This window comes from Zeus faber (assembly GCF_960531495.2).
Source record: "Zeus faber genome assembly, chromosome: 15".
Taxonomy (NCBI): Eukaryota; Metazoa; Chordata; class Actinopteri; order Zeiformes; family Zeidae; genus Zeus; species Zeus faber.
This window is the reverse complement of record NC_137194.1, coordinates 27,916,375-27,931,552: the sequence shown is the minus strand read 5'-3', so window position 1 is coordinate 27,931,552 and position 15,178 is coordinate 27,916,375. Positions and strand designations below refer to the sequence as shown.

General features: G+C 40.5%; 1 protein-coding gene across 1 annotated transcript in view; it reads right to left on the bottom strand.

The window, feature by feature from the left end:
• LOC307241314 (piezo-type mechanosensitive ion channel component 2) overlaps positions 1 to 9,932 on the bottom strand; it is a gene marked incomplete at its 5' end in the record, with an annotated part of 59,135 nt that extends 49,203 nt beyond the window's left edge. The window contains 12 exons of the mRNA XM_080015351.1: positions 356 to 510; positions 711 to 840; positions 1,407 to 1,448; positions 1,863 to 1,961; positions 2,260 to 2,437; positions 2,529 to 2,742; positions 4,580 to 4,796; positions 5,380 to 5,539; positions 6,355 to 6,400; positions 6,544 to 6,645; positions 8,659 to 8,754; positions 9,869 to 9,932. Coding sequence (XP_079871477.1) covers positions 356 to 510; positions 711 to 840; positions 1,407 to 1,448; positions 1,863 to 1,961; positions 2,260 to 2,437; positions 2,529 to 2,742; positions 4,580 to 4,796; positions 5,380 to 5,539; positions 6,355 to 6,400; positions 6,544 to 6,645; positions 8,659 to 8,754; positions 9,869 to 9,932 — 1,503 coding nt within the window. The remainder of the gene's footprint in view (positions 1 to 355; positions 511 to 710; positions 841 to 1,406; positions 1,449 to 1,862; positions 1,962 to 2,259; positions 2,438 to 2,528; positions 2,743 to 4,579; positions 4,797 to 5,379; positions 5,540 to 6,354; positions 6,401 to 6,543; positions 6,646 to 8,658; positions 8,755 to 9,868) is intronic.
• Positions 9,933 to 15,178: the final 5,246 nt, after the last annotated feature.

The window sequence follows — 15,178 nt, the reverse complement described above, 5'->3', positions numbered from 1 at the left end:
TTGTCAAATAGCCATCATATCTCACCATGCACACTACTTTTTGCACAAATCTCAAGAAGCGATCACTTCACGAACTAAGCCATAAAAAAATAAATTGTTAACAAATAATGAACTCTCTAAAAGGTAACATTGTAATTTTAAATTGTAAATCATCCATGTAATTGTAAATCATCCTATACAAGCAAAATTAAACAAAGAGACAATTCAGGTCTGGAAGTCATAGGTCTTTAAAGAACCTTGCTGTGACTAGTTCTTTGTTGAACCAAAATTGTTACTTCTGTGGTCACTCCGTCTGAAGAATCATTATGGGTTCCAATTGGCACCTTTATTGTTCTGTGTGTACACGTGATTTTACCATCATCATGATGAGGGCGCTGACATAGCTGTGCTTCTGCACCAGGCTTCCAACGACTACCAGACTACTGGGGCCTCCTGGGGGGGCCGAGGTCTCTGTCCCACTCTGACAGCCATCCTCAGCCGCGGCCTCCACCTCACCCTCCATTGACAAATCTACACAGAAAAGAGACATATTATAAAAAGGTTGAAAGTAATTGAACTACATGACACAATTTTTTTTAAATATCTATCATAGTTTCCGTCTTTACAGGTTTTGAAAGTCCACATTCACAGGACCATTAGGTGCTATGCACTACCCCTATGCCTTTGGATAGGCAAAGGCTTTCTGCTTGGATATTACAGTATCACAGTACCTTGTGATGGTGAATCATTAGATTCATGTGCCGGGCGGTCACAGTTTGTGTAACCCGCCCCGCCCAACAGAGACCCCAGCTCGTTGCCATGTAGATCATGCCAAGAACTGCCCATCAACAAGACCATGGGCTGAAAAAGCAAAGAACAAACATAAGAATTTTTCAAGTTAAAATATGTATAAAAATTACAAAAGACCACTTGTATGAATGGATAACAATTTAAATCCTGTGTTTGTAAACTGGATAGGTCTGATTGGTTGAGTCACAATTGAAGGTCATCATATTTATCCAAGCCCATACATATGATCATATGACTGTGTTTTTGTAAATCATTTCTTAAAAGAGTCTTACATAAACGAATGTTGACAGATAATTGCAAAGGTGAGACTTTTGCCTATTGACCCCAATTCATTTTGCACTTAATGTGCTTTGAGCGCCACCTAGTGTCCATTTTTGTGTATATTTCCTTTGGTAACTGTCTTTGCTTGACAGAAATTGGAAAACTAATTGTATCTCTTAAAAACGAGAAACTAGTAACACAACCAGTAAGAAGAAAATATGCGTTGACCTTATTCTCCCAATCTGTACTGTCAATTGCTCCTCAGTGATGATGGATCTAAATATTGCATGTGAGATTGCTTATCAGTGTGTGATGTGTTGCTGCTTAAAAAGCTAACATGGAACAATAAAACTGACCTCATTTGGAAGATACGTTTCATCATCTGTGCTATTCAGCAGCTGCAAAAAGACACAAAATGTTGATTAACACACAAATACATGTCTAGGCTGTGGAAAATACAATGTTTGGGTTAACACAGTGACCTTTAGTGAGCTTTATTGTAAAAATATTTATATCAATCTCCATTATATATTTGAATATTAAATTTTATCTACACAGTTAACTGAATATAGTTTTGTTGACCAACATACAAGAGTCGAATTGAATAGTTTTACCACCAATCAACATTACAAGCAGCTGAGCAACAACTCACTTCACTCAATTTGCACTGTCTGGATGTTTGATAAATTATTGATTCCTTCCTCAAGCTCTACTTAATATGTTTCAAACTAAGTTGTAAACCCTTTATCTGCCTATGATTACCTGCCATGTTGTTTCACCTTTAACAACATAACAAATAATAAGTGTCAAACCTCCTCTTTGTCTCCTGAGACATAGAGGATCCTGGAGAAGCTGGGTGGAAGCTCAGGAGACTCCACTGGACTCTCACAGTCCTCAACATCATCACAGTCCTGACGAAGAAATACACAGCAACTTCCATCGTCACGGAAGTGACATCAGATGAACAACATTATTGCATAAGATCTGTAATCGTACACATTCACACGCGCGCGCGCGCGCGCACACACACACACATACGCACACACACACACAGACACACACACACACACACACACACACACACACACACACACACACACACACACACACACACACACACACACACACACACACACACACACACACACACACACACACACACACACACACACACACACACACACACACACACACACACACCTCCTCCTCCTCCTCCTCCTCCTCTTCTGAAATGTGAACCCATTTGTGCAGCAGGGCCACCATTGTGTAGTAGAGAAGCAACACAACCAGGGGGTTGATGAAGTCGGGCCAGCTGACCCCAGAGTGCAGCCTAAGACTGTAAGGCTCTGAACTGTTGGTTCTGATTACGCCTGTCATACCAAACAACCTGGTACAAAGAGCAGAGAAGAAGAGGGATTATATGAACGATGAAAGAAATAGCCGAAAATGGATATGGGACCTTCAAACTGGCTCCCTACCTGGCGTAGATGTCCTGGTGTGGAACCAGACGTTGGGCCAGGGGCAGCTGGTAGAGATAGAGTGCCAACAGGTGCCCCGCACTGAAGATGGCCATCATTACGCAAAGTGTACTAAAGAGGAGCAGGCTGAGCGATCGGTGAAACACCCACCACCATACCAGACACAAAAATACTGTGAAGTAGATGCCTGAGGTCAGGGAGGGCAGCGTGATACCTGGGGAAAGACACAGCAACACAATTTCTCTGGGTGTGAATCAGTCAGTCCTCAATGTACCTTACAGCTGCTTCATTGAGTCAGTATTGACTCATGAAGTACTAACTCAATATTTGGGAGATTAAGCTAGAGAAGGTGATATTGTGGAGATGTAAAATCAATGAAAAACATCAACAGGATGTGAAGATATTTCCGAGGAATAGCCAATCAAGACCTTCCTTGACCTCCAATGACACCTCCAGTAGTTTTCTGTGCATTTTTGAGCAAATTAATGTTCCCTGTCACTATCTGTGGGGCAATGCATTGATTCCGCAGTCGACCAAATACATTTTTAACGAAACCATTTGCTCAAAAAGTAACATTTTTAAGCTCTAGTAAAATGTAACTTGGCACAAGTGACAAGCTGGCAAAAACCTCTTACTACTGAATGAAACCGTTTCTTTGTTATGCCTCTTTGGAATTGAGCACAATGAGCAATACATACTTTTGTCAATCACTCTATTAAGTGGGTCAGCTATCTATACAGAAAAATCCTCCTCCTCAAAGCCTTTGTCTGAGTGGTCACTATGTTCACTTTTTTGCTCTGACTTGAGCTAGTAGCCTACTGTTGGTTAGAATCTGCTTTGTTTATCGCTAGTTGCCATGGTGATAAATATACACAATGTTCTATTACCAACCCACCCTCAATTTGTGTTTAGAATTGGAAGGGAAAAGCAGAAAGTGAAGTTGGCTGGAGGCACTTTGAGACTCCCTTTTATTCTCTTTAAAATGTGGGGGAAAAAATACATTTATGCAGGAACAGCAAGGGTGCATAAAGGCATGGACCCAGGCATGGACCCAGTCACTCTCCCAGCCGCCTGCAGCTGAAAACAAAGTCTGACTCTGAGTCTGAGTGAGTGAGTGAGTGAGTGAGTCACTGACTCTGTGACTCGGGTTGCACTAATCACTCACTCACTCACTCAGACTCATCTGCCCACTCACTGCCCTGAGCTGAAGGACTTACTCAGGCTGCACAAAATCACTCACTCACTCATTAACCCACAAATTCCAGGCGACAGTGACAGTCAGTAACCGTCCATGATTTTAATTTGTCCATTTTTCGTAGTTTACTACGACTGGATTCTGGTTGATCAATTTTAATTAAAACTCATCTCAAATGTCTTTCAGTCTTTTATCACGATGATGTGGATCATTTCCGTAGCAAAGCGGTGGCTTAATTGTGTGAATCAGTGGAGTCTGGGAGTGGGAGTTGGTTGTGAGTGACTGGATGAGTGATACTCAGCTGTCAACTCAAGTTTAGCAGCTATGACTAGTGAGCTTGTGAGTGAGAATAGCTCTGATTGGTTGAGGGCTTCTTCTGCGCACGCCCCCAGGAACAGCGCCTGGTTTTCAAGCCAATTTGACATAGTGTTCAAAGCGTGTAATTACAACCGGTCCGACAGGGGCAGAAAAAGCATTTTTTCCCACACACAATAATGGGAAAAGGAGCGGCTGTAAAATAGTGGAAAAATATTTTTAGCTTCACAACCCGCCGCAGAATTAATTGTTTTAACATCAGAATTTGATCCATTTGGTCCAATAACATTTGGAATGTCTAGAAGAGCCACACAATTAAATTAATTTATCCCACTCACATAAGGGGAGGGCTGAACCACACACACACACACACACACACACACACACACACACACACACACACACACACACACACACACACACACACACACACACACACACAGACACACACACACACACACACACACACACACACTCACAGACACAGAAGCACATGTGTTTCACACTCAGACATCCGTCCACACAGAGAGGAGGCCTCCACCTGCGAGGCCCAGCAGCAGGGTCACCACCACCTTCCCCGCTGTGTTCATGATGGCGGACAGCAGCAGCCTCAGTCCCGCCGCAAACACCATCAGCTTCTGGACAAACTGGGGTGGACCGGACATAACCACCTCCGTGGTCTCGTCGGAGCTGTCGTGAGACGAGTTGTCTGTGATGTCACTTTCCCCGTCCGACTCGCTGTCCGAGGTTTCTATTTCCTGTACAGTAAGGGCCAACGAAGAGATGACAAAGTGTACCCAGCAAAGACGACACAGCTCACCTCAATTAGAGAAGCCATCTCAGTGTCAAACATTTCAATTGAACCATGTTTGTGTGAAGGCACTGGACATCGCACTAAATTCTTTATCAAGATGCAAAGGAATTGTGGAATTGAAATCTTTTTGACTCTGATGAAGATACTGTATGAAGATAAAGTAAATCTTGAAACATTTGTTGAATTTTGCTCATAATAAAACCCTTAGCACTACATTTCTTTGGTCCGAAGGGTTCTTCTTCAAGCTTCAACTTCAAAACTTCCCATACAAAATGTCCCTTGGGAAATCTAAGGAATTCTGGAAATCTTTCAAAATTCCAACATTGTTGCTAGCTCTCCAAAAATTTCACTTTTGTGTGGGAGGATAAAGTTGTACATTTTTTTGGCTTATTCCGTTGTGTTGTTTCATAATCAGTGTTTTTTAATCTTCTCAAGTTTGTTTGATTATGTACTTTAAATAACTAGTATTTTAATGTGAGTTTCCGATGAGATGTGACCACTCGCTCTGTCGACGTGCACATGGTCACCTCGGGGTTAGAGGAAGCGATGCTGTTTTCATGGAGACTGATCTGGGGCAATGGAAGCAGCAGCTTGTTGCACAGCTTCAGCACAAAGAGTGATGAGATGACCAGACACACGTCCGGGGCCAGGAGACGCACAACATTCCCAGCGTCCACCAAGCTGAATCTGCACACACACACGCACGCACGCACGCACGCACGCAGGCAGGCAGGCATGAACACACACACACACACACACACACACACACACACACACACACACACACACACACACACACACACACACACACACACACACACACACACACACACACACACACACACACACACACAAATCAAGAGATCACAGAGAGATGCACAAAGCAGACATGAAAACACATACACAAACATGCACACACTCAGACAAAGATAGACCAACAAGGCTGCATGGCTGCTTTCAAAAATTGAAGCCATGACATATTGAGTGCCTCTGAGTTTCCAGAACAACTTTAAACCCCGCCCACACCAATGCAAATGAGTGGAGGACAGGCCAAACTAAAATTTTGAAATACACATTCAATAAATGTTCAATAAAAGCAATGTCATGTCATTCCACCAAGTTCCCTTCATGTTAATATTAATAATAATAATAATAATAATAATAATAATAATAATAATAATAATAATAATAATAATAATAATAATAATAATAATAATATAATAATGAATCATATATATTTGTTTGACCCAAACATTAATTTATCAGACATTTTTGATTGACAGTTCTCCCTGACAGCCTACATAAAGATTTGGGCAGAGCTAGCCATGCATATGTAAAGAAAATAGCCAAGAAATGCACACAAAATACAGAAAAACATAAGCAAACAGACTTGCACAGTGGCACATCATCTTTAAATTAAAGCACAGCCTCAGTAGCATTCTGATAATAATTATTTAGTATTGCATTGTTTGGATTATTGAACATTTAACAATGTTCCCTACCTTACAATGCCCAAGTGGTAGAGGACACCATCCCAGTATCCACTCACTGTTAAATAGAACAACATGTTACTGTGTTAGTTCAGCGCCCGAGACAACTCATGAGAGAATGTCAATGGAAGGACAACTCCAACATATAAAAAATGACGTTTTTGATGGTATCATTTAAGATTTTAGATTTTTTGGTCTTACCATGCAGAGGGATGTAGGCGAAAGGTATCTGCATGAAGCACTGGAGGGTGAGAAACGTTAAGCTGGTGTAAGTGATGAGCCGCAGGAAACAACCTGTTCGACCTGCAGAGGAACCAGACAGTCAAACAGGAAAATTGAATTAAATTCATCCAGAGAATCCATAAACCGTAGTGGATGAGTTTCAAGCAAATCTATAAAAGAGTAATTAAAAACTGCGCCGAACATTGCAGGGACTGGATGGAATGAAGCACTGACACTTAACACACAAAAGGTTTGGGGCAAAACTAAGGCTTTCAAATGCAAGGGGAGCAAGCCATAAGAGTAGCATCATGGACGATACGGCATTTGACAGAATCTTCAAGAAGCCTCTTCAAATACACTCAGTCTATTTAAACATCTAAAATTTCAATGATGTGTGCGCTTCCAATCAGCCTCTACACGACCTCCAACAGTGTCCTGGCCTCTTCAGCCTCACTATCCATTACCTAGACCTCCAAGGGGATGCCGCCACGTTTAAATGATAGTCTGGTTTCCCTATATGAAAAATCGAAACCCCCAAAATGTTTATTGATGTGTTCAAGGCTAAAATATTTACCAATGAAACCAACAACTCCTGTCACCGACAGTCATTTGGTTTGCAATGGTCAGAAACTCTCGGTTGGTTTGATATAATCTTCAATCTTAAGTCTCAAATTGATCCCCTGTGATCACTGTCCTGCTTTATCCTATGGTGTTTGCACTACTGTGATGGGAAAAAAAAGGTTTTTAAATGTGTGATGCTGTTTTCTGAAGTCTTTTGAACGTCCCCTGAGGTAACCTTACAATAAGATATAGAAGGCACTGTAAGATCTAGAATTAAATTAAATTTAACTTTATTATCATTATATTGCGCCTGAGTACATGCACAATAAAAAGTGAGCTTGTTGCCTCCCTATGGTGCAAATGGACAAGGAAAGAAAGGAGATAGCAGTAGAATTGTGAAATACAGTAAAGAGCAATATACTGTATATAACACATATAAGCACATATAAAATGGTAGTTTCAAACCTGTGTTCTCATGTATTTGACAATCTTATCTAATCTAATGTTTATAAAGTATAATGTAGAATGTGTCATGTAAGTATTTATTGATGTTTTTTTTCCACTTATTGCTTTAAACAAAAGGCCTTCGCTCCACCTCAGGAGTGTGACCATTGTTTGTGCATTAATAGCTGATATGGACCAACATTAGCTGAGCCGGCAAATGTGTTTTTGATGATCCGGATTTTTACTAAAAGCCTTGTTTCGCCTTTTCCTCTCTCCTGACCACTAATACCTGCATGATCTTAGACGCGCGCACTAGCACATAGAGGCACACAACTCGCACGCAACCTCCACCTGAGTCAAAGGAGCAACAGCGACGTGTGCATGGACACACACGGCAACAAACTCACACAGTCCTACATTATGTACTACATTATCTTGACCACTTAGGAGGAGGAGGAGGAGGAAACCATTCACGATGAAGACTACACCGTAGGATGTCTGAAGCTTTCAGTTTTTAGAAAGTAGAAAGAAAAAGTGCTGTCAAATCGCTGACACGACATCTTTTAATTCCAAGCAGTAATTACCAGGCTATGTATAATTGATTGGACTGTTCTGACCACATCCTTTTACAAAGTACTCAACGATACTTTAATTCAACAGAATGTATTAATCAATACTAAGAAAGCACAAGCACACACACACACACACACACGCGCGCACACACAATCTAATAGCTATTAACGCGCACGCATACGAACTCCATTATTCTATCTCTGAATTATTATCTATTAATTATTATTCCAAAGACAATACCTAATCTTCTAATTTTCTGAGGAGCTGGTACACTGCGCAGCCTAAAGTAAAACTTGTGAATTATATGATAACATAATAATAATCGTTACCAGATGCTTTTGTCTTAAGCGACTTACAATTATTCACACACTGATGGACTTAACCAATTAGGGGTTAAGTGTCTTGCTCAAGGTCACCTCAGCAAAATAGGAGGAGAAGCCGGGGATCAAACCAGCAAACTTCAGATTACTAGATGACCCACTCTACCTCCTGAGTTAATGTATTTTTTTGTGTTACCTCTCATGGTGGCCAGGGTGGGGTTTGGCAGAAGGGGCAAGGCAAGCAGGAAGACAAAGTACACCACAGACAGGCCATTGTAGCGGAATGAAGAAGCTGACAAAAAAAGAGATAAAACAAGATAAACAACCTTGTCATTATTGGGTTTGATTGTGAAGGAAACCTAGTTATCATATAGATCACTGGGAAGAGAAATTTTGAAAGTTTCATCAGAGTCCGTTGACTTTGTTAAATACAATACACCTATATGACACATTATCAGTTAGACATTTAATACAAAACAATGCAGTATTGACCTGAACAACTCACTCTGGAAGGCCTCAATCCAAAAAATAAACCCTTATTAATCAACAAATGTGATTTATTTTAACAAGTAGCAGCAGAATACCTTGCATGTATTTACTCTGAACCTCATTGAATGTCTCTTTCACCCATATTTGCACCCTTTTCAAAGGCCTTCTCTAGTACAATAGTGGTAGTAGAAGTAGAAGTACGGTAACTCAACACTTGAATTAGGATTATACCTTTGCACTTTACTACGAGAATAAAGACAGACAGGTTAACTTTCAATGAAGATAGAGAATAAAAACTGCATGAAAACGTCTGATGCGTGTGATGACTGTACACGGCAAGAATAAAAAGGATAATACAGGATCAGGTGGAATATTTTTCCCGCTTTTTACAACAGGAAACCTACTCCTGCAGGTTAATTCACCATCCCACGAGAGAAGAGATTGCAGCCTGTTTAGTTCTGGAGCAGCCCTCTTTGCAATGACCCTGAAAACACAGCATCAACTGTCCAGAATAGAAATATATCCTCAATTTTACCCAAACTCAAACTCAGTTTTCAGCCGAAGGCGCATCAAAGCCATTTCTCTACTGCATCATTGATTCCCAATTTAGGATTCCAGAGCCCCATGGGGGCGCGAGGTGTTGCAAGGCCTCAGATGATTTGAGATATATCTCTTCTTAAAGTCGAACATTGGTTCAAAAATCCAAACGAAGTGTTAGTTCACATACAAATAGTAACAAATCCATGACCACATGCACCAATGCATTGTGCGCCCTAAAAACCAAGTCAGACACAAATGACTGCCGCCCACTAATAAATGAAAAGAAAGAAAAGAAAAGTATCTTGACTTTTAAATGGCATTGATATCAACCAATCAATAAGCGTTTTTATCCAATTAATCAGGACAGAGCAGCTCACCGGCCAGAAGGAAGAGAGGAAGCAGCAAGTTGTAGAGCATCCCCACTACAAGGTCCCCGGCCATGTCTGCTGCTCAATGCAAGATACACACACACACACACACACACACACACACACACACACACACACACACACAGACGCACACACCACACACACACACCAGAGCCCTTCAAAAGGCTGCTGGTTAGCTCCTAAAAGTCCTGGGGAAGGTGCTCTCAAACAGATAGATGCCTCGGTACCGTGGAGTGGAATCGCCTCTCTTGGAGGGAGGTTTCCAGAGCACCAGCAGGTCACATCCTCCAGAGGGAGAGATGCAGAGCAAGAGAGAGAGAGAGAGAGAGAGACAGCGAGACAGCGAGACAGCGAGAGAGAGAGAGAGAGAGAGAGAGAGAGAGAGAGAGAGAGAGAGAGACAGCGAGACAGCGAGACAGAGAGAGAGAGAGAGAGAGAGAGAGAGAGAAAGTAAGAAAAAAAAGGCCACAGATTCCAGGACTTTTAAGCCTCCTCTTTTCTCTTCTGTCACACCCTCATATCTCTCTCTCTCTCTCTCTCTCTCTCTCCCTCTCTCTCTCTCTTTCTCTCTCTCTGTCTCTCTCTCTCTCTCCACCTCTCTCCAACATAATGGTTTTCCAGGGAGCATTATTGTTACAATGCTCTTACTCAGGAGAATATCTGCCATCATTACGTGAGTAGTGATGTGCTTTCGGTGTGACAACATGAGCAAAAACATAAAATTTAAAAGTGTCACAACTGACAATATTCAAATCTTATAAAGAGATGTGTTTGTTTTGTAGGTTATATCTGCCACAAGAATGTTGATGTCTTAATACTTTTTCTCATATGTGGTGTGAATGTCACAGGTCTTTGTTTCCTCACTTGTAGCCTGGTCGGGCTAACTCATCATATTTGCAACGAGGGGTGAGGGGAAGTGTATCTAATATTCATGGCTGTGAGGCCATTAACCGCTGATGTGACTACAGAGGGTTGAGCAATGAAATACTGGCAAAAAAATAAAATAAAAACATTATCATGAAAATAAGCGCTTTGCATCATCCTCTTTGCCAAGCTTTTGACAAAATATCAATAGAAAAATTAAAAAATATTCTTACTCTACATTTTTCATATCAGTCATATCAACTAACAATACAAAGTTAATGGGAAAAAAACCTGGAATGTCACTTACATATGATTTTCATATTTTCATATATTCCAGACAGCAATTCTGTATCTTGTTCTGTATATTTTTTTATTCAAATTATTTTTGTGTTTTTTTTGCGTGCACGTTCTCTATAAACATTTATCCAGAAGTTCAGCAATGGGGAAATTTTGTTGATATTTTTCTCGGTAAGTTTATCAAAACTCAGAATACTATATATGTAATCACCGGGTGTCATGACATTTCACTGCATATATGTATGACCGTATGTATATGTATGTACCAAATAATCTCTTGAACCTGAACTTGATATATATATATATATATATATATATATATATATATATATGTATATATATATATATATAGAGAGAGAGAGAGAGAGAGAGAGAGAGAGAGAGAGAGAGAGATAACTCTGAAACAATTTAAACACTGTGTTCATTATCAACACTGCAAGTAAATGTAGTGAATGCATAGAAGTTGAAGAGCCAGTATATAGAGACAATAAGCTGTTTGGAGTCCAAACAACACTGAAATGTTCAGAACAAACAGTGCTGGATCTTTTGAAAAAGGCTGGGGGAGCAGGGCTATGTATTTAAAATGTCTTAACAAATCTTTAGAATCTGTTTTCCTTTTATTTAAAAGTAAACAAATAAACAAACAACATGCAGTCCAAGTCCAGTCATTTGGCTACATCTCCTCTAACGTACAGTAAGAGACTAGAAACAGGAAGTTACGTTGCTTCCTACTGCCAACCTGCTGTAGCCAACATTACACTAGATGTACTTTGGGGGGTCCATGGCATGAGGAAGATTGAGACCATTATCCAAGATTTTTCGATAATAATTTATAATTTTTAATTTTAATAATTTTAATAATTTTTCGACAGCAGCACATGATAGGTAAATACATTAAACAAATTCAGTACATTGGTCCGGTTATGTGCAGATTATGACACACAAGGCAGAGATTTGGGCAGATTAACCCACTGCTTCAAGGAGAAGAGAAAGATCCTTCTGGATTGTTCCTTGGAAGTAAATTGAAATTGATTATGAGAATGATAAGAGTGCTGAGCAGGCATCTAACATTTCATTGACAGTGCAGTTAAATACTGCTGCAAGCAAACGTGCCGTATACTGTCGTATCGCATTTGTGTTGTATACTGTATTAGCAGAGGATGTGTGTGTGTGAGTGTACATGTCCAAGTACATTTCTGAGCATGTTGATGTGTTTCTTCTATGTGTGTAGGTATGTGCTGTGTGTGATTTATGATATTGCATGTGCTGTTGTGTTTAATGCTCTTACAGTATGTGTTAGGTTTGGGCAATATGCATCACAGGCGCCCCAATGCACCGCTTTCTCCCTCTTCCTCTCCCTCTGCAATCCTATATGGCAGGGGTCGGGAACCTATGGCTCGCAAGCCAATTATGACTCTTTCGATGACAGTATATGGCTCGCAGACAATTTTGAGCTAAAATTTTTCATCACAATTAACAAATAATAAATAATTATTCTGTGTCATTTTGAAGTAAACGGGTAAGAGAATTTACAATTTAGAAAATAAAATTCAGAATATAAATGTGGCGGACAAAGGGGCGTAGTCAAGCACCGGCTGCAGACCACAGAAAGACTCCAGGGCCCTTTTACTCGGCGCCCTGCCCCTCCCGGGTCTCTGCTCACGTGCCACTTGTGGGAGTCTCTGCCCACAGGTAAGGGTTTAGGGAGGGAGATGGAGTCTTTCCGGCCGTGGTGTGCCGACATGGCAAGAGTTTTATTGTTCATTTCAATATGCGGCACGCAGGCCACAATTATATATATCACTGAGGATTATTATAACAATTGTGGATAATAATGATCCTCTTGGGTGCAGGAGGAATGGCGTTCCACTGCTGGGCTGCTTACGAGCCTGTGCGCTGATCCCCTCTGTAAGACAGACAAACATTAAGAAAACTCCCTGCCTCGAGTCGGACCAATCAGCTGAACACAAGTGGACAGAAATGGAAAAAACTTCAATATGTATGTGACAAATAATCTCTTGAACTTGAACTTGAACTTGAACTTGAATCTGAAGACCAGCTGATTCTTAAAACTTGGAACGAGCTTCCCGTCACATAGCACACAATGCAGCGTGTGAGTATTGCCGTATTGATCATGTTTGGCTCTACAAATGCATGTGAGCAGTCTTTCTCGCATCTGAGAAACATTAAGAGCAACCTACGCTCACGTTTAACTGATGGAAGCTTCAACGCCTGCATGAAGCTTAACCTCACTACGTATGAACCAGACTATTATTGGTTAGCTACAGTATAACAACAATATTATTAAGAAGAATAAAGAGAAATGTATTATATATAGCGCTTTTTTAAGTACTCAGAGATGTGTTATACGTTAAAAATGTATGCCTTACTTAAAAAATGCAAGCATTAAGTTGCATTACATTGTATATATTATATATTATATGGCTCACAAGGAAATACAATTTAAAATATTTCGCTTTTATGGCTCTCCCAGCCAAAAAGGTTCCCGACCCCTACTATATGGGATTGTTTTGGTTTTAAACCAGGCGCAACCAGCAAGCCGCAGGACGTAGAAGAAGTCATTTGCCGTCTTTGCAAACACGGCCCGGGACAGAGCACCAGGTCTCACCTACCACGGCGTGGAGGTTCGGTTAAAACAATTGCTTAACTAGGCGTTTTAAAAGGATAGCAAGATAAAAGGATCAAATTGTGTAATTATCCTGGAGAAAGATCATCCTGGTCTGGGTCCCTGCTCCCCAGAGGAGGAGGTGGCGGCAGCTGCGGCTCCCACCGGACTGGCCCCCTACCCCCTGGTAACAGGTGTGTTTGAGTGCAGTCTTCACCGCCGCGTTTTTCTGAACCGAACCAAAGACAGAGTGAGAACCTGTTTCAGAATGACCTGGAAACAGGTTTTACAGTAATTTTTGTGGATTTCTCCAGATGAGGAGAAAAGCACCAGGCTCGGTTGAAGCGGCACAAAGAATCGCAGTTCCTATTCGTGCACGCTTTGAATTGCCTTTTACAGGTCATTAACTTAGTAAAATAAAAGGATAAAAATCGCCAAAAGAATCACCAAAAAAAAAAAAAACAACGACCGATGGACTCGGCCAATCACCCAAACCTAGTATGTGTGTATATCTGTATATATACTTGTGGTGTGGGGATGGTGTGGTGTAAGCAGCCACACCTGTCTTGCATCTCGGAAATTGGGCCCGGGACCAGGGTGTCTGTACAGCTGTTGCTCATTAGAGCAATCAACCAAAAAAAAACTATACACACACACACACACACACACACACACACACACACACACACACACACACACACACACGGGAGGAGCTCTTGTCATGACATTTTTTTCCATCTGCTCCAGGCTTGTGTCATCTTGCCCACTCTCTACAGTAAAACTGGCATTTTTCAACCCCATCGCCTGTGTCTCTGTGTCCCTGGGCCTTGAAAACACCACTCAGGTGAGGTGTGGCAGGCAAAACTGCCACAGCGGCAGTGGTATCTTTATTTATAAAATAAATAAAATAAAATAAAATATATATATTGCGTGCTAAGTGGAGAAAGAGAGAAAGCAATGATCCCGGTCTGAGTATGAGTGAGTTTTTCCTTGAAAGGGTCCTCTTGTCTGTGTCTATGTAAATTAAGATAATGTGTGCGCTCTTGTTGTTAAATCTTGCCGGCCACTCGTAGAGAGTTTTCTTCCCTTTATTATTTTTCTTTCTTTCTTCTTCTTCTTCTACTTCTACTTCTTCTTATTATGATTATTATGATTATTATTATTATTATTATTATTATTATTTATAATAAAAAAACAATAAAATAAACACACAATAAATAAATAACTAAATAAAATCACTATATAGATATATTAAGACAATAAATTACAATACAACAATTAATAACAACATAAATACAGTATATCTGTTGGGATTGCTGGGAACAATATTGAAGGTATAGACAAATACATAAACAACTGAACAAAGAAATGTGTATGTGTGCAATTTCACCATGACTATGAAGATCATTTTGTTGATTACTGCTGGTGGTTGCATAATAAGGTTTGATGATTGCTGCTTTTGGGATGGGCTAGAGGAATATTAGGAAATGTTGAACTGTACCTATTTTCTT